Source organism: Furipterus horrens, unplaced genomic scaffold (assembly GCF_987537825.1).
Source record: "Furipterus horrens unplaced genomic scaffold, mFurHor1.1.pri manual_scaffold_6, whole genome shotgun sequence".
Taxonomy (NCBI): domain Eukaryota; kingdom Metazoa; phylum Chordata; class Mammalia; order Chiroptera; family Furipteridae; genus Furipterus; species Furipterus horrens.
The window spans coordinates 92523796-92544520 of NW_028327176.1; the positions used below are offsets into that span (position 1 = coordinate 92523796).

The window sequence follows — 20725 nt, forward strand, 5'->3', positions numbered from 1 at the left end:
AGCTAAGGAAAACATATAATATGCTAAGAAAGAAGCAGGGTAAGGGGCAGAGTGGTGGGGTGGGTGTGCTGCTTTAGACAGGGTGGTGAGGGAAGGCCCGCCTCACTGAGAGAAGGTGGGGAAGACCCAAGATGTGAAGCGAGGAGTCAGCGCCCCTGACGAGGAAACACATTTCAGGCAGAGGGAACGTGAGGCGGCCACTGCGATAAGAGAAAAATGAATGGAAATGGTTCTGAGCAGAGGATGGACATAATCTGATTTAGGGCTTGGCAGTGGGAAGAAAAGCTAGTAGGGGGTAGCAGTGGAGTGAGGCCCGCAGTCAGGAGGCTATTGCAAAAATCCAGGCAAAAGGTGATAGTCACTTGGACCGAGGGCATAAAAGTACAGTAGTCCCTCTCTAAATCGCTATTCACTTATCATGGCCTCACTGTATCACGGAATTTTAAAAAATATTATATTTAATTATTTATTGTGGATTTTTTGCTATATCGCGAGATTTTGTAGTACTGTATACGTATGTTGTTAAAGTTACGTAGGTTTAAGAGTATAGAATATGTTTAAGGTTCCTACTTTGCGAGGGGGCAGGGGTTCTAGAACGTTAATACCCATGATAAATGAGGGAATACTGTAAAGATGCCGAGAAGTGGTCAGATTCTGCCTCTAAGTCTCCTCTCAACCCCTTACCTAGAGATCAATATAAGAAACTCAGGCCACCTGAACAAAAACCACTTTTTAGAAGGTGTGTTTCAGAAGAGTTGGAAGGAGAGGAGATAGATTGTGGCTCACACTCACATGTTAATGCTGTTGTCCATATCAGCCTTTCCCCATTGGCCCACAGGCATTGGTGTGTTTTTCCAATGTAAGAAGTGTTCAGTATTTCTTGGTACCATCCAGAGGCCCCTCCCATTCAAGGCTCACCTCCCCTTTTTTCTCCTTTTATAGGTTGTGTGGATTCTCCTCAGATGCCCCTGGGAGCAGGGCCTGGTTCCGCTTGAGCAGGAGAGATTATGGGCCTTCGTGGCGGTGGGAGGGGTGTCCAGCTTTGTTCAGCAGCCTGGCCTATTGCAATCCCTGATTCCCCCAGCTGCGCGCTCTCGGGCGTCCACTGCAGTTTCCGCCTGTGGCCCTGAATCCCTAATGTTGCACCTAGAAACCCTAATAGAATCTCTGGCCGTTAACCACACACTGCCATTTAAATGGTGTATCATGAAAACTTCTTTTCTGGTTCCCTCCCCATCCCTTGAATTTCTCCAGTCCCTTGAAGACTCATCATTTGCCCATCCTCAGCAGCCCATTTTCCCAAGGATTCGGACTCACCCAGCAGAGCAGGGCAAAAGCATACGCTGCTTCCCAACATCTCCACTGACCCCCTTTCCCCATGCCGAGGTCGTGCCACTCCAACTCAAGAAAATCTGGGTCCACAAAGGTGTTCTTAAAAGTTAATTTCCAATTCGAGTTTCACAAGCATGATTCATAGATTTCTTCAATTTAGTGAATTCAAATGGCAGGATACAAATGTGGTTCTCTGCCTGGGACATCAAATTTACTTAGGAGCCTAACTGGTGTATTTTTTCCCTGAATTATAATCACACTTCTGATTTCCGAGGGACCTCTGCTTTCTCTTCACTCACACTTCCGAGGTCGCGATTTAATCTGAGTAGCAGTTACCCTTGAACGTGGCCCTCATAGGACCGAGCGGCCTCAGTTCCATCTCAGAAAATAGATAAACATGTAAACAAAAATAAAACAGACAAAGACACTGCAAGCCTGATATCCTAAAAGAATTAAAATAAAAAGTTAAATCTTTCCTAAAGCATCTGTAAAACACCAAAGGAGGTTCCTCATCAAAATATACTGGAAAATGTAAAAATTCTCTTTCCCTTAGTATCTATGATACTATTATATCTGCCTCTCCCACCATCAGTCTTTTCTCTCATTATCCCCAAAGACCCCAAAACACTCTAAAAGCCCAAGCTTTTGCCTTTTGTCTGGTTGCCCTAGCCCTTACCTTTACCTGGTAGTTCCTCCAGTTTCTGCTCCACTAATTTCTCTTATCAACACGACCCAAGGCCAGACCTGTTTGAATAATAGCTCCTCCTTAGAGGAAGAGAGGCTACGATCATTTAGAAGTTATTTTTTTGTCCCAGTCCTGTTATAAAATGTATGTTTTAATATAGTGAGCCTTCTCTTATGTTACAGAATGCAGAACCATCTCAATGGGACAAGGACAAGAAGTACATGCTCGAAAGCTGATTCAGATGTCAATGCAGCAGGTATGGGGCAAGGGACAAACACTTCTAAAGCAACATGCTTGCTATTGTTCCTCTGGCCATCATGCCTGCCTAGGACCACCACAGTGACAGGGAAGCACTTTGCCTGTGATGCTCAGCCATACTTCCTACTTCTGTTTATGTATATATAGTCAACCTTTGATTACCTGTGAATTTTAAACCTCAAGCTAGTTTGCTTCTGATAGCCCTGCAAATAACTTGTTTCATTTTCTATAGTATATGCTCCATTTAATTTTCATTATTTTTAAAAACGTTTATTTTTAGAGAGACTGGAAGGGAGGGAGAAAGAGAGGGAGAGAAACATCAGTGTGAAAGAGAAACATCAATTGGTTGCCACTCATGTACACTCTGACTGGGGACCAAACCTGCAACCTCGGCATGTGCCCTGACCAGGAATCAGACCAGTGACCTTTCACTTTGTGGGACAATGCCCAACCAACCAAGCCACACTGGTCAGGGCATGTTTTCACTAATTATTTTTGATAATTTTGCATACACACTTTCTAGTTCCTAAGGGTATAGCTCTTAGCAGTCTTAAAATTTCATAATCAACATTAATAGTGCTTAGGAAGTGACAGATTGAAACAGTTAAATTTCAATTTTTGATTAAAATTATACTTTCATTTTTCATTAATAGGTAGTTTGGGCCAAAAAAGATATGTTTGAGGATGATATGTTTAAATATTGATAATGGTTTTTATTGGAAATTGCACACTGAATGGATTGTTGAGAAATGTTTTCCGTCACACCCAATAAATACACAGAACATTAATTTTCTAGAAATTCTTGGTAGATAGGAATTTCAGCTGTGATAAGAAATCACACCATTTATGAAAATAAAATAAGGTCTTGGTTTATTTTAAGCTTTTTGCCTCATAATGTTCATAGCAACTTTGGTGCAGTTCTCCCTGGGAATTAATGACTAGAGTGTTAATGGGCTAAAACTCTGCCTGGTCATCAAATTTTCTCCCTGGTCATTAATTCTCAGGTGCTCTAAGCCTTAATTTTTATCACTTAATCAAATTCAATAATATATTTATTTAATTTATATATCAAAGCAATTATATATAATTATTTTTACTCAGATCAAATGATTCACTCTCTTGAGTGGCTTGACAGTTGAACTTTGGGCCCTAAATAATTTCTTTAGTTTTCACGAGTGAGAAACTTTTTAGAAAGTGCATTTACATGAATCTTCTTTGCAATACTAGCTTCTATAACTTTTATGTTCTATTTCTCAAGATGGGATAAGTACTGAAGAAACAAAAACATGACCAGGTACAGCCACATTGCCCCTTGGGACACCAGGTTTAGGACAAAGCTGACACTGTAGGATGCAGAGTTGGGAACCAGAAATTAACTGGGTCCATGATGACACAAACTAACTCTGAAGTTCATCTTCCCCTAGACATCCCAGATGTCTAGACCAACATGTCCTCTTTGCTGTTTAAGCCTGTCTGTGTTATATTTTCTCTTGTTAGAAAGTATAACACACAAACCTTACATATATTTATTGTGCTCAATATTTTGTAGCTGTATTTAATCTGATCTTATAAAAGGGTAGCAAAATGTTGTCTGGTTAGTGAACTATTTTCTCACAGAGCAGTGATGGTTCTGTGATTTATACTGTTTAAGAGAGTTTTATCAAGTATTTAGAGAGTGCTTAATAAGTTTTGCACTTTCAGGAATTATGGGAAGAGTGATGACAAAGAATGAGATTTAGTATTTATGGTAGCAAATGTCACAAATGTTTTGAGTCCAACTTTCATGAGGGAGTGTGTGCCTCTCTTTGTAACTATAGTTTGGGGGTAAGTCAGTTCTGATTTACTGTAGGCAGAACAATTTAAGTTACAAATTCCAAAATCCCCATTCCCACCATTAGATGGTGCACACACTGTATTTATACAAGTCTGACTGTAGTTTTAATTTCTGTTCCCTTCTGGGTGGCAGAATACAATCATTTTGAACCCACTTGATTCCAAGGAAACAGCTTTCAGTAGCAGAAGAAATTATTGTATTGACTTATAATAATTTTATTAAAAATATAGGCTCCAAACAGAGTTTTCACATGCCCTAAACAAAGTTGTAAAAAGAATTTGTTTGTACATTTTGTTTTTATTAAAATCGTAGCAAAAAAATGTTATAAGAAATTAATATGAAATCATTTTGAAATACAGGGTGGCTGGGTATTACTGCAAAATTGTCACCTTGGCCTAGAATTCATGGAAGAATTGCTAGAGACAATAATTACCACCGAAGCCAGTGATGACTCCTTCCGAGTTTGGATAACCACCGAGCCACATGATCGATTTCCAATTACATTGCTTCAGGTTTGTTACTAGGAGATTAGTGTCTTTTCCTTGAGAGTCACACAAGTAAAGGTAGCATAATTGGCACTATCGGAGGATGGAAACACCACGGGACTTTTCAGTCCAGTAGTGCTGGCACTGCAAAATCGTTTCCTATGATCATCAAGATTAGATAGCATGTATCTCCACAGGAGAGTTCTAAGACTTGGTACTAATTTATTGGGTTTCAGCTCTGGTCAATGTCACATTATATGTGCAATAAGCATATTGTTGTCTGACATATTGTAATTTCTGTTTTATCTTTTACAATAATTTATAGAAACAAAATTACCATTTGCTTTTTATGACAGACTTCTCTCAAATTTACTAATGAGCCGCCCCAAGGCATACGTGCAGGTTTGAAAAGAACATTTGCGGGAATCAATCAAGACCTCCTGGATATCAGTAATTTACCCATGTGGAAGCCAATGCTTTACACAGTGGCATTTCTACACTCCACTGTGCAGGTAATGTCTGCAGCAGTTGCACATGTTGGGGATGCTCATGATGTTGTGTGGCCTTTCAGGAAAGCCCTTCCATGAGGGCTGCACTGTCTCCTCACCCTGCCTTTTCCCCGTCCTGACACTTTTCCCCACCTGCCAAGAATACATTTGTTTATGCACTTACTGTGTCTTCCCACCCTTCCCTACCCTGGCCATTAGAATGTAAGCCTCTTGAGGGCAAATACTTTGTCCTTTTGTAACTGCTGAATCTCCCCCTCACAGCAGCAGTTGGGGCATTGCCAGAGCTCCATAAATATTTGTGAAAAAAACAAAAGGATTATTTAGGTAGGAACTTGGTTTCCAAAGTGCCTGTAGTGGTCAGGAATGTTATGTGTACCATCTCATGTAATACTAACAATCACATTTCAAGGTAAGATTATCACTATTTTAAAAAAGAGGAACTTGAGATTTAGAGGTTAAAGTTCACTTTGCAAGCAGTAGACCTAGGAGTCAAGTCCCACTCTGGCTACCTCAGGTACAAGTTTTGACCCTACTCCCTACTAGTGAGAATGGTGGTGGTGTTGGAGGAGGAGTCACAGTGGTTATCTGCTTTTCCCAGGTTGTTTGCTATTTGCTTTTACCATATACTTAAAAAGCAATTTGATAATGTTATGACTACCCAGCAACTTGTCTATGGAATTTTTTTATTCTGTCACTTTAATTAGTATATTCTTTATTTATGACTGGTTTCTTTCTTATGCCATTGAGGTTTTCACTAACTTCATTGAGCATCCTTATAACCAGTGCTTCAAACTTTGCATCCAGTAGATTCAACAATACAGTGGATAAAGCTGAGAATAAAATCAGCAATTTGGAATATAAGGAAGCAAAAAAATACCCAATCAGAAGAGCAAGAAGAAAAAAGACAGCCCCCCCCCCCCCCAAATGAGGACAGTGTAAGGAGCCTCTGAGACTACTTCAAATGTACCAACATTCATATCATAGAGATGCTGGAATAAGAAGAGAGAAAACAAGAAATTAAAGACATGTTTGAGAAAATAATGACAGAAAACTTCTCTAATCTGTTGAAGGAAATAGATACACAAGCCCAAGAAGCATAGAGTTCCAAACAATATGAACCCAAAGAGGCCCACACCGATACAGATCATAATTAAAATGTCAAAGGTTAAAGATAAAGAGAGAATCTTGAAAGCAGCAAGAGAAAAACAGAGAGTTACCTACAAAGGAACTCCCATAAGGCTATCAGCTGATTTCTCAAAAGAAACTTTGCAGGCCAGAAGGGATTGGCAAGAAATATTCAAAGTGATGAAAAGCAAGGACCTACAATTATGATTACTCTACCTAGCAAAGCTATCATTTAGAATGGAAGGTCAGATAAAGAGCTTCCCAGACAAGAAACAGCTAAAGGAGTTCATCACCACCAAACCAATATTATATGAAATGTTAAAGGGTCTTCTTTAAGGAGAAGATTAAAAAATATGAACAATGAAATGGCAGTAAATATGTATCAGTGAACGATTGAATCTAAAAAAACAAAATAAACAAGCAGAACAGAAATAGAATCATAGATACAGAGAATGTTTTGATAGTTGCCAGATGGGAGGGGGTTGAGGGGGTGGGAAAAAAGGTGAAGGGATTAAGAAGTACAATTTGATAGTAACAAAATAGTCATGGGGATATAAAGTACAGCATAGGGAATATAGTAAATAATATTCTAATAACTATGTGTATGGTATCAGATGGGTGCAAGATTTATCAGGATGATCACTTATTGAATTATGTAATGTCTAATCATTGGGATATACACATGAGACTAATATTATAATGTATGCCAACTGTAATTGAAAATAAAAAGTGATTTAAGAAAGTAATTTGATAATTTTATGGCTACCCAGCAACTTGTCTACAGCATTTTTTCATTCCATTATTGCTTTGTTCTACATTTAAATTTTGTGTTTTGTTCTGTTTTTGAAAGCTATATAATGTTAATATACTTGATTCAGTCCTTGACTTCACAGAGAGATGAAGAGGCTTCTTTAATCCTGTTCTGCATTCTCCCTTACCTGAGGCTTAAACCAGAAGCCATGCTTCACTTGCACAGTGTGCACAAAGCTTCCCCCCCTCTCCCAACCCTCCCAGAACACCTTGGGCATATGTACCCTCAGGTTCATTGCCCCTACCATTTTGCAGGGTTCCATACTGCCCAACAGAGAGGGCTGGTACTTACCTGTCCCCCAACCCTGAGAAAGTTACAATTAGGTAAAACTCTCTGTGGGCGGGCGGTTATTTTCAGGAAGTTCCATTATGGCCTTTGAATTGTAAATTACACTGAAGCCTATTGCACGCATTCTTGTCTGTGGATTGTCCACTTTGCTAGACCTTATCACACTCTACTACAAATATTGCTTTAGCTCTGTTATTTAATTCCCAATTCACAAATAATATATCTTATGATTCTGTTCCTAGTGGTGATGATTCAACTCTTCCACCATCCTTATAAGTCATGGAGGGATGATTGGGATATTTTCCATATGGTCAGTGTGGCAACCTGTGTTGTTAGTGGCCATTATCCAAGTGCTAAACAGAAGAACAACAGGACTGTGGTCCAGTCAGGGGTTGAAGTGTGCTTGAACTTAATGTGACGTGTATTGGGTTAAAATAGAAAAAATCCCCATTGCTAAGGCCATGAAGCTAGCTAACAGTGGTGTGTCTCTGAATAAAAGGTTGACTATCTCTTAAAATCCAATGATAATAGTGCTAGAAAGAGCACTTGGCTGAGTGTCAGGTGGCTTAGACTCCAGTACTTGTTGCAAAACCAATGAGCTATGTGAGTGAAGTTGGTCAAGTTATGTCCCTCTCAGAGTCTCTGTTTCCCCATCTGTGAACTTAAGAGGCAGAAGAGGGTGGTCTTTCAAGATGTTCCCCATTTCTAAAATGCTGTTATTTTGTTCTATGACTATACAGGGAGTATTCATAACTCAAGCATATTTTCCTCTGTTGTTGTTGTTTTTTTAATTTCAAAAATGTTTAATGTGATACTACTTAAATATTTTCTTTTACTTGGTTAGGATAGAGCTAGCTTGGTAGAAAACTCCAGAGTTCTTTAGGGCTTTAGGTCCTGGGCCAGCAGCATCGCATCACCTGGGAGCTTGTAAGAGCTGAATCTGAGGCCCCACCCCAGACCTGCTGAATCAGAGTCTACATTGTAATGAGATGCCCACGTGGTTCGGGTGAACATTACAACTTGAGATGCAACTGATGTAGGAAAGTCTGTTCTGAATTGGATAGGTTGTGACTTATATTTTTCTAGTGTTGGACATAATAGCCAAATACCTGATTTCTTAATTGATTCCTCCAAATTAACCCAGATATCCCTTGCTTTATGCAAACATGACGTATATTTTTATCCTTGCAGAGATTGGAAAAAGAACAGGTTTTTGCTTCTGAAGCTTCTGAGCTGGAGAGAGGGTCATGCTGGAGTCCATTATACAGTGGAATGCAGAAACTCGTAGTAAGCCCCCATCTGCTCCCCAATGTAGTTTCTCTTACTGAATCATGGTTTGGCATCATGCCCTCACCTCAGCTCTGGGGCGTCATGTGTTATGTGGACCCTGTTCTTGTTGCAGAGGACACAGTGAGCACCCTTTCTTGGGTAGAAGAGTGACAGAGAGTGCGGCTTGTTTTGCTGTTGAGATGGGAGCAGGCTCACCTGGTAGGAGGGGGCACTGGGACACACACAGATGCATAAGTCAGTTCTGAGCTAAGCTCTGCTCCTCTGAACTACCCTTGGGTTCCTTCCCTTCCCCTCCAGGAACTTACCAACCACATAGGCCAGGAAGTTACTGCAACAGTGGCTGCTCCCTCTCACTGCAGTTGGGAAAGTTCTCTGCCTTTGCAGCCAGCCCTCCTGCCCTCCCCAGGGGAGACTTTCATTCCCAGCACCCTGGTACACCCTGGCTCATTTGGCCACCTCCTGCTGATAACATTTCTGCATCCTCCTAAAGATGACTCCTGAGGAAGCTTCCCTCTGGCCTCAATATTTTCTCTCTATGGTTTCCCAGAAATGCCATCAGAACACCATATTGGGCTTCAGAGCGTTCACCCTTCAGGATTTGAATTTTAAATATACCTTCCTCCAAAATGTTGGTGTTTTGAAACTCAACAGTTACATTTGTAGTGTCCTTGTAACACCTCCTACAGAAGGTCAGAAGAACATTTTCTGTTTGCTTCCTATTGATGGTCAATGTCCCACCCTTTGTTTGCACAGTGCATTGGACCTAGTGAAGGTCTCAAGCAATGGTTCTCAGCCATGGCATGGGTCCCAGAGCCCGAAGCAGGAGGCAGCAGGGTGGGTGTGTAGTCCTTTTAAATACTTCCCAAGTGGGAATTGATATTAACTGCTAAACAGCCACTGCTCTTAAAGGAGGAGTCTTTAGTCATTTTTCTTCTCATCACCTTGGACTTCGGGGACTTTTCTATTTGGGACTCTAATTTGAGACCATATTTGAGACTTTTCTAATGGCTCATACACATATCTGTGAGGTTTTGTGCTAAAGTCATTGATTAGGAGCTCTCAGGGCTTGCACTGGCCATTGCAAATTTGGAAGTCTTATCATGGCTCTTAAAAATAATTTAACTATTAAATAAAAATGGTCATGTCAACAAGGCCCAGGGGATTCCACCATTAGCAGTTCTTCATTCAGAAAAATGTTCTTCTTCTCCATTTTTTTCTTTCTCAAGTTTGAGCCTTAACAATCACCCCCTTCAAAAGTAATAGTCTACTTAGGGGGACCTAAAAAACCTAGAATTATCTTCTGGAGGTGGGCCCTTGTAGTACAGGCTTCCCTGCTAGGTGAGTGTTCTAGGAACCCATCTGTATCAGTGCACCACCTGGCATTGTTGTGAGAGGCTGCCTTCAGCTTCAGTGAATTTTTTTGGAAGACTTGCAATGCATTTGCCATTTCATGATGGGTGATTTATGAGCACACCTGCTCACGCTGTGCTGAGTTTTCAGCAGTTTTTGACCCAAAACAGCACAACCTGTATGCCCCACCCTTCCTAGTCACCTGATCTTGTCTCAAGTGACTTTTTGTTTGTTTGTTTCCCTGGATGGAAAAGAAAATCCTCAAAGGGGTTTTGCCAATGTGGAAACGGTGGAACAAAAAATGGCAGAAGCCCTAAAAACATCAAAATTGATGAGTTCAAAAACTGTTTGGAGCAGTGGAAAAAACACCTCAATAGGTGTGTTGCATCACATGGAGAGTACTTTGAAGGTGATTAAGTTTAAACATGTAAGAATAAATACACAATTTTTTAATAAATTCTAGGTTTTTTGGGCCCCCCCCCTCACATATACAGTTCTTGCTTTGGGGAGCTGTGATTATAAAATTTTTAGTTTAAATTTCCTCAGTATAATTACAATAATATTATACAGATTCTTAAAAAGATATTTTAAGTGTTTCCCCATGGTTCTGGCATTTTCTGTTAATTATTTTTACCTCTTAAAATTTCCCTAACATTGTCTTACATTTTTCATCTATGTTAGCTCCAGGTATTAAGTAAATAGGGTGTGATGCTCCAAGGAGATCCTGTTTTGGAGATGCAAGTGAAGAAATTTTGCAGGGCTGTGAGAGGTGGGATCACTGGGTTGAAGCAGGATCTAACATTAAATTAGAAATAGTGTTGACACCATCAAAATGATGACTGTTGAGCAACTCTTCTTTAGGGTTCTAAGGAGGATTCCAAGTTTTTCCTAATTCCCTAGTAATTCTGTGTTATGCATATTCTTTGGAATAAACAGAGAAATTTGTGTTGCTTAAATTTAGTGAGTAGACTGGTCTTCCTCAAATTGTCACTCTCCAACTTAATAATGGATAATAACTCCCTTCTGTTGAATCAGGTTTTGGCTCTTTATCCTGACATTCAAGTCTGTCTACATTCCATCCCTGAACCATCCCAGGGGCATGTAGTTCCAACTACTCACCAGAGGTCGCCCTCTGCTGTCACAGAATATTTTTACAAGCGACTTCCTCCTGGATGAGTCACGAGCTTTGCCTTCCTATCTTTGCTTGTGGCCTTCACCAAGCCAGGCAGTCTTTTCTTCTTCAAGGGAGACCGGCTTCTGTATTATTGTTTTTATTCTTCCCAGAACCTTCTGATTGAATGTTTTCCTCAGGCTTATCACCTATTAAATTTTGATAGTTAATTAGACTCACTATTACATTGTCCTTTTCTTGTTTTTAAGCCTTATTTTCTCAACTAGGTTAAAACTAATTGAAAATACATTGATTTTAATATTTTTCTATTGTATCACATAAGACTTATTTCATAGCTTCAAAAATACTAATTGGAGATAATTCAATATTCTACATTCTAGCAGTCTCCTGCTTTTGAGCTTCCAAATGAGTTAAGTTCCAATGGTTTGAGATTTATCCTGATGGCATTCCAAGGTGGTAATTCAGTTTTTCTTCATTGTCACTTAGTAAGATCAGTGAGTACAAAACAAATAACAAGAGAGCAAAATGACATTTGTGAAAGAAAAGACATACTCCAAGATTTTCTTTTTTTTCCCCTTAGATGAATTAAGCAGTCTATGACTTTAGTGAACCAACCTAGAAAATGAATGAAAATTGATAATCAATAATGTAAAGTGAGGCAAATCTCAGCATTTGGGGCAATTTTCAAAGAATTGTAATTGCTCAGTGCTTATAAATGGGAATGTTTCCATAGAGCCAATTTAAGCTGCTTCAATAATTGGAAGGAAATAATTATTCTTCATTCAGTCTTCTATCTAATTGGACATTAAATTTTAAAAATTAAGTTAAACATAAATGAAACTATTTTAGATTTGATTCTTTTTTTTTTTTTAATGAGAAAACATTTACATTTCACCAGTAAGGAGTTAGCATTCTTCTCTTTGAAGACCTCAAGACAGAAGAAATTCCAGGAACTCAAGGCTTAGGTGAATGCATGTTAATATTCCAGAGACCTCCCCAGCCCACCCTTGCTTCTAGAATAACCCGGAGGAGGCTCGCTTCAGTGTTTCTGGGATCTACTCAGGAAATTCAAAACCTTGTGTCAGCCTTGGAATTGACCCCCAGGAGGGTGAGAGAAAAATTGCCTTTCATTCTGATAATTATCAATAACATTCATTAGACAGCCATGATCCTTACCCCAAAATACAGGTGAAAAAGAGGAGATAAAAATGGGTGATGTTTTTTCATTGTCAAGGCTCAAAATCTGGATATAGGACCAGATATTCAGCATGACACAACTAGAAAATCTCATCAAGGCCACACGAATGCTGAGACCATGAAGCAGAAAGTCACCAAGAGAAGCTGACAGCACTGAGAACCACTCCTTGCTTCTGGCATGTGGGACCTCCCATCAAGGCCACACCTCTGCTCCTTCTCACCTTCTCTGTGTTCAAGGTGGAAGATGTTCACAGCTCCAGAGTTTAAATGCCAATAGCAATTCTGAACCCTAAGTCCAAATTCCTGGGAGAAGGAATCAGGTTGGCTCTTTTTGGACTAGCTGTCCACCTTGATGGAATTAGCTAAGAGACAGGAGTGGGAGTCACACCACACAAACGTCTAACACCTGACAACCTAACCTAAAAAAGTACAGATTTAGAAATAATCGGGGTAGACATTTTTAAAAGCTATGTGCTCACTCTCAGTCTGATGTCCCAGAGCCAGACATCTGGACCCAAATTAATTTTTATGGTTTACTTAATATTTTAAAAGCATATCCTGAAAATCAGTAATTAAAACCTCAATTTCTTCTCTGACCTGTCCACGAACTTGCCCAAACTAAAATTCATTTAGATTCCTTTAAATGGTGGTATTTTTCAGGATCTAAAAAGCATGAAGCAGCTGCAGAAAGAAGTGGACTAGTTTGTGAAAACAGCCTCTCTGTGTGTGTGTGTGTGTGTGTGTGTGTGTGTGTGCTTGTGTTGGGTTGGATAAGGCAGAAGAGTCAAAGAAAAGAATATATTTAGAGGTAGAGAAGTATAATTACATCTTCCCATAGATATATAGGGATTCTGCTCTCCGTGTGGGTCCTTACCTCAGGTGGTAGGGTCAAAGGTCAAAGGCCTAGGAGGTAACCCAAAGAAATCATTGGACCTTCTTTAGAGACTAGTCTTGTGCTGTGGGCAGGGAAAGCTGATGGTATGGCAACAGTTGAGCTTATCTCTATGGTTTGCTAGGTTATCAGGGCCTAAAGAAAAAAAAAGTAAGAGAAAAAGAAAAAGAAAAATAGGTTATCAGAGCCTAGAATTATAAGTTCTTACACAACGTACCTTTAAAATGGTCTCCAAAATATCAAGCAATTGAAACATCTAATCTGAGACCAGTTTTATTATCATGCATAATTTTTCAATTGGAAACAGCCAGTGTTTCATAGGAGAGTACAAATGAGGGCAATGTTAACATTTTAAGAGAGATAGATGTGTCATGTTTTCCAGGAGAAATATTTAATTCTCAGAATCTGAAATTGCAAGATTACAAAGTGAAACTAACAGAGAGTCTAAATGCTCTTGAGTGTTTAAGTTATTCAACTTGAAAAACAAAAATTCAAAACCTTACATTTAACATTTGAAACTTCCAAGACTCCAATTTGGAATAAATGAATTCATTCAACAGTTATTTATTGAACACCTACTGCATTTTTTTTTTTTTTGAGTTGGCAATGGAGACCAACACTTCTCTTTAAACCCAAGAACTCCAATTCAGCACTATTTGAAGATTTGTTCTTGAGCCACAGAATAATATTTGGAATAGGTGATATACCCCAAATTGTATGCTGTTCTTTTACATCAACTAACTTATTTTGACATCATGCCTTAATTTTACTGACTTTATATTTTGATAATAATGAAAAAGGAATCAGCTGCATACAATTTTAAAATCTCACTCAATACTTTTCTTTGGTGTTTTTAAGGAGCGCCGCAAATTTGGTCCCTTAGGATGGAATATTCCCTATGAATTCAATTCTGCTGATTTTACAGCCAGTGTTCAGTTTATTCAGAATCACCTTGATGAATGCGATATTAAAAAAGTGAGTGAAATCTTTTTTTTCTATTTTTATTGCTGTCCTTATCAAGGTTGTACAGACATTTTCTGTCTGATATGCAGTGAATGAGCTGAAGTCCCCCACCTCTCCGAAAAGGGACTGCCCATCCCAGCAAGCTGTTCACTGGTCCAGCCATTTCCACTCACACGCTCCTGCATTCAGACTCTATCTCACACTTGTCTTCCCTGCCCCATCCGGCACCCAAGGGTCAGAGTGCACTTCCAGAGAATGTGTACACCTTAAACCAGACTTTTCCTTCCTCCTCTCAGTCATGCCTTCTTAGAAGTGAAAATGTTATCTCCCAGCCCATGGAGAAGTTCTTTGTCACCTAAAGTCACATCTTAACAGATGGTTGAGCTTATGCATATAAACAACAATTTCTAAACTAATAGCCACTAATCATTCTATAGCACTTCACAGTGCTCTCATATGCAGGATTTAATTTTTCTTTTCACAACTCTATGGAGTAGATACAGAAGGCATTACTATTATCCCCATTTACTGATGAGATAATAGACAAAAGAGAATAAGGGACTTCCTCAAGGTCACTGAACTAAGAATGCAAATCTAGTTGGCCTTCCACACATGTGTTACAGAGGGTTGGAATCTCTTTCTTCTGTGATCTTGAGCAAGTTTGTGAGCCTCTCATAGTTTGTTTCCTCGTCTATAAAATGACCATGGTTTCTATGAAGAATAAATGAGTTAGCACTTGTGAAGCACAGTATATTGTACATAATAAGGGCTCAATAAATACCAGTTTCCTACTCTCTTTCTTCTCCTAGTAGATCTTGGAGAAAATTGTAGAGACTTTGTATCAGTGGTGATGGTAAGCCATGATGAATTTTTATCTGAGCAGGCAGAAAATCTAGAATCAAAACATCATTTTCCTTGAAATTACAAGGGGATAGTAAATTGACTATTACATTTTGATGACAAATTATATGACATGGGTTCATATTCTGTGATCATTTATCATTTTGGTATATACAAATAACTGTTCCCTTGAAACTTCTTTGAAAAGGCCACAAAGCTGAAAAATAAAGATTTAACCAGCAGAAGGTAAAGAAAAATCAAGCAACCTTATTTGTCCTACCTCAAATGTATTGAAGTGATTTTAAAATTAAAAACTATTAATATCTGAAATGTATTGCTAGTATAAAATTACTATGGAAATTAATAAATATGTTAATTAATTATATGTTACAGAATGAGACACCAAAGGATTTTACTGTGGAAAAATCTTGTGATTGAATAATTTTCTAGTTATCCTCATACCGATTCAGAAAATATATTACTAAGAAAGCATATTAGAGCGTTGACTACTTGATTTTTCTTTCCTTCACTAAACACAACTTTTTCTTCTCTAACAGCCTGGCATTATAGTAGTCCCTCTCTATATCATGGTTCACTTATCGCGGCCTCACTGTATCGCGGGATTTTTAAAAATATTATATTTAATTATTTATCGCAGATTTTTTGCTATATCATGGGATTTTGCGGTACTGTATATGTATGTTGTTAAAGTTACGCAGGTTTAAGAGTGTAGAATATGTTTAAGAACATTAGTGTTTATAAAAGTGTGGAAAAGGTTAATAAGGGAGTGGGAAAGGTTAATAAGGGACTAGGAACGGTTTATAAGTGTGTGGGAAGGGTTTATAAAATCTTAAAATATATATAAATACTAAAATCAATGTAAGGTTCCTACTTTGCGGATTTTCACCTATTGTGGGGGGGTCTAGAACGTAATACCTGCAATAAGTGAGGGAATACTGTACTGTAATGAGCATTATAGGTGATTACATCCATGGAGTAAAAAATAGGTTTTTTCCCCCTAGTTTAAGTAATTAGTGAACAACATATTCATGGATGTTTAGTGTTGTGGGTTTTTCTTTAGTGAACAAACCACAGCAGTTCCAGTCATGTAATAGCAAAAGAGTTATTAATATAACGTAATGAAAATTTTAAATGCAGCCTAGCTGGTGCTTCCTTTTCCAGACTTTTCCTCTAGGAAAGACCTGAAATGTTTAGAGTTATTTGTTTGGATTAACAATAATTAATTCCTTTTTGTTTTTAATACAGGGTGTGTCATGGAGTACTGTTCGATACATGATTGGAGAAGTACAATATGGAGGCAGAGTGACAGATGACTTTGATAAACGTCTACTTAATTGCTTTGCTAGAGTAAGTCAGTTTTGGGGGGGAAGCATGGAGACACATTTTATTGCATTTTCCTTACAAATGAAAATTTTTTTTTAGTAATAAGTAAGCCAAACTTAAGGGGAAAATAAAGCATTGAGCCAAACTGCTGCAAAGAATCAGCCAACGAAACAAAATTAAAACCAAAACCAAAACCATAACCAAACCAACCAGCAATGTGCTTGCGGTCTGTGAGTCTCCTGTGCAGCTGAGCTGCTCATGCCCAGGGCCTTACCCCTCTCCCCTCCTCCACGGAACACTGGACGTAATTTCTCCACCTCCTCCTCTCAGATTTCAAACCCCAAAATAAGTGATTGGAAAATGAACCATAATTTGAGTTTCCTCATCTTTTGCATTTGGATAGATGATCAAAAATTGATAAAGTGTTCATTTTTTTCCTCTGTGCCCAATAAAATCCACAGATATCACATTGGTAAACATTTTCTAGAGAACATTACTCCTTAGCAATTATGGATGAATAGTATAAATAACTCACCAAACAAAAGCTCTTCTTAAAATTTTTACATGTTAAAGAAACAATATGTATCACCTAAGTGGGAGAAAATCACATATGTGAGTACGGTTACTTGAATGTTTTACATTGAAATCTATATTGATTCTCTGTTTCAATGATTTTCCCCCTACACAAAATGAAAACCTCAACAAAATTAGAAGCACAACTTTGGGAGTATTTTGGTGAACTGGGGGTTGACCAGAAAACTGACTTTTCTTTCAACCCTTTTACAAATTTTCTGGAAGCTGTACGTGGAAAAAGCTGAGTGATGGTGTGTTGGTAAGCATATGAAGGTAGGAGTCGGCTGCCGGAGGCTAAACTAGTACAGACCTCCTGGAAAGCAGTTGGGCAAAATTTACTGAAATTAAGTATCCTGGGTAGGCATTATACATTCCAAAACATTTCTAGACAGAGTCCACAAATGGATATGTATACAAGTGTTCGTGGTGATATTGTATGTAGGAGGTTGAAGGCACCCTAGGAGTCCATCACGGGGGATAGATGAGTTAGATGCTGTGGATGCCTGTTGTGGGAGACAGTGTGGCACCTGGAAGAAAGGACCCATGCGGCATCATGCGCAGCGCTTAAACACTTGCTGCTGAGTGCACAGCTTAATGAAATCAAATGAGATCTATAAAGTAATATGTGTAGATTTCACAAGGATAAATGCATATTCAAGGACATATGTCAAATACATTTAATCCTCACCCAAGGATATGTTTTTATTGATATTTTTTAAGAGAGGAAGGGAGAGAGAAGGAGGGGCGGGGGGACAGACAGAGAGAAGGAGAGAGAAACATTGATGTGAGAAACAACCATCAGTTGACTCCCATACGAGCCCAATAGGGGATCAATACCACAACCTAGGCACATTCCCTGACCCCGGATCAGGATCAAACCCACAACCTAGGCACGTGCCCTGACCCTGGATCAGGATCGAACCCACAACCTAGGCACGTGCCCTGACCCTGGATCAGAATCGAACCCACAAATCTTTGGTGTATGGGACAGTGCTCCAATCAACTGAGCCATCTGGCCAGGGCTCAAGTACATTTAAATTGATGCCCTCAGAGGTAAGGAGACTTGGAGTGGATATCAGGGCTGAATGGGTAATAAAACTAAGATAAAAGTGACCTAGACCCATGAGAACAATAAAATAAAGGAATGTGATAAACTCACTCGTGTATCTGAGGTTCAAAGGGACTAAAAAGATATTTCAGTCCTATCTTCTAACTGCTTTGTTGCCACTGCACCCTGACCGTGTTATCAAGCATTGCCCAAGTGAGAACTGGTTTAATTGTATGTCATTACCTTCAAACTGGATCCTTCATTCCTTTGACTTTTGATCTGAGTCCAGTCTTTGAACCCGTTTGTTTTCTCTGTCCTCAGAATCTTATGGTGTATCTCCCCTACACACAACAAGTGTAGAGCCTTACTCCTTGTCTTTGGAGTATGACTGCTTATCTTTGTCAGACACCTTCTAGAATCTCTCAAAGTAATGCCATGTAGACTTCATAGTCTGTATTTTTACTATACTCCAAAGTATCCTCCAAATTGGGTGAAACAGCTATTTGTGTGTTTGTGAATACAGTTATTTGTGTACATATAAATAAAATAATGCAAAACAGGGAAAAGCTTTAATTTGCTTTTACAGATATGTCATCTGACAACATAGAACTCACTGTGGTCATTTGCTGCCTATGTGACTACAGCCTTCACTCCCTCGTCATCCACATCACCAGGAACACAGTCTTTCTGATAAATGACACAATCATAGCACTGTACTCTTTTATAACTTTCAACTGCTCCCCATTCTTAAATCAACACCAGGCATCACCCTGACATCTATAGTCGTTCATAATATGACCTCACTTCACTTTCCTGTCCTCTCTCTTACCGCCACGTTAGATTTACCCAAGACTTCATCATTTCCCTGACCTGCCTCACATTTTGCATTAGTTACTCCATGCCTCTGCCTGTGTGGTCTCCACATCACAAGTTCCACTATCAAAATGCTATCCTTCATGATTTATCGCCAGAATCACCTCCTAGATGAAGCCTTACCTGACATCCGTATGGCTATTCTTTCTTCCTGCTCTAAGCCTCTTTAGTGCTCCACTTATTTTCTTTCCTCTAGCTCTTACCTTAGTGCACTTTGTATTGTGGCTATTATGTAATTGGCTTAGCCCTCTGCTGGGTCACAAGCTCCTTGAAGGAAAGGACTGTGTGTGTCTCATCTTTACATTCTGTTCTTGTTCTAAGCTCCGTGCCTTGTGCAGAGAAGTTGAATAGCATAGAAGTGCGGCAAATAAAGCAGGAGAACGGGAACACAGGGTGTTTCATATTCAGAGTAATCACTGGATCTAAAAGGAGCTGGAAGAAGGATATAGAGGAAAGATACTAGAGAAGGCGTGGTTAACCAAAGTGAGGCACAGTCCCCCCTCTTTCCTCATCGAGTCCTCCAAGTGAGTCAGACCTCCTGCCTGCTTTCCTACTCCTCCTGTCTTCCCATTATTGCCCTTCCAACCAGGAAAATTGCTCTGATACTAAAGTCATTGCCTCAAATCTGGCTCATAGGCATTCAGTGTTATTTTTTTTCCTCTTCAGAATAAGTCTATTCACACAAAGTATGTATTTGTTCTGTTGCTGTTACATTACAGATAATCAGTTCATATGGAATGAGAAAAGGATGTCCTTAAGGCAAACAGTAAGAAGATTGGATACATTTGCTTCTTATGGCCAAGGACAGACTTTAATTAGCAGCTCAGGGTGGAAGGGGAGAGGTTTGGAAGAAGTTTTCCTGGCCTCATGTGGTGCTCAGTGCCTCTGTGAGCCTTAGTGCGTGCAGACCGAACCCCTTTGCATGAGCCCAGCTTGGACAGCACTGAAAATGCCAGCTAGTCTTGTGTGTGTGTGTGTGTGTGTGTGTGTGTGTGTGTGGCCTCATCTGCCCTGTAGTGTGTTGCTGCCACTATTCTTCAAAGGCGGGATTGAGGGTCGTCCAGTCACTTGATCAGCCAGCAGACTTGCCAGGCTGGCTCTCTCCTATCCACTGTTAGCGAGTATCTTCTTTGCTGTTAAACAGAGGCTGGGGCTTCATTGTTTTTTGTCTCGTGGCCTCTCTCTTTTCTTCATCGATGTGCTCATTGTTCTATCTGTGGTTGTGTTTGGGTGCTTTCAACTTCAATATTAAAAACTATTAATACGGAAATAAGACAATCCTTCCTCCTTTACAGTAACAGTTTTCATTTAGATGTTTATCAATTTTATTTCTTCTATTTTCTCTCCCATATAGGTCTGGTTCAGTGAGAAGATGTTTGAACCGTCCTTCTGTTTTTATACTGGATATAAAATCCCCTTATGCAAAACCTTGGACCAGTATTTTGAATACATCCAGTCACTACCATCCCTAGATAACCCCGAAGTCTTTGGGCTTCACCCAAATGCTGATATCACGTAAGTTCCTGGCACTTTTTAAATTTGAAGGAGTCGTTTGTAACTCGGCCTGGCAAAGACTATGCATTTCATTTCCTCTCTTAATCTCTCTCCTTTCCCTATTTTTTTATTTTATTGTGAAAAACAGTGTCACTTTCTGTCCCCCAATTACAACTTGGTCATATCTTGGCTGCTCTCCCCTCACTAAATCCTGATGCTCTGGAGTTTATGACAACATTAAGGCTCTAATTTATGCGTTGATTACTTCTCTGTGGTGTCATAAAACCAGTTGGTGTTATTGGTACTGATGCTCTCCACTGACAGGGCAGTAGTCTCCCAGCTCCCTTCTTACCTCAAAAACTCCATTAAAAATAAGCAGAATCTAATAGGGCCAGGAGGGAA

At 39.4% G+C, this 20725-nt stretch overlaps 1 protein-coding gene across 1 annotated transcript in view; it reads left to right on the plus strand.

Moving 5' to 3' along the window:
* DNAH8 (dynein axonemal heavy chain 8) overlaps positions 1 to 20725 on the plus strand; it is a 273301-nt gene that overhangs the window by 222323 nt on the left and 30253 nt on the right. Inside the window, exons 79-84 of the mRNA XM_090280432.1 lie at positions 2200 to 2273; positions 4469 to 4621; positions 4951 to 5106; positions 14047 to 14163; positions 16258 to 16359; positions 20184 to 20344. Of these exons, the coding sequence (XP_090136558.1) occupies positions 2200 to 2273; positions 4469 to 4621; positions 4951 to 5106; positions 14047 to 14163; positions 16258 to 16359; positions 20184 to 20344 (763 nt within the window). The remainder of the gene's footprint in view (positions 1 to 2199; positions 2274 to 4468; positions 4622 to 4950; positions 5107 to 14046; positions 14164 to 16257; positions 16360 to 20183; positions 20345 to 20725) is intronic.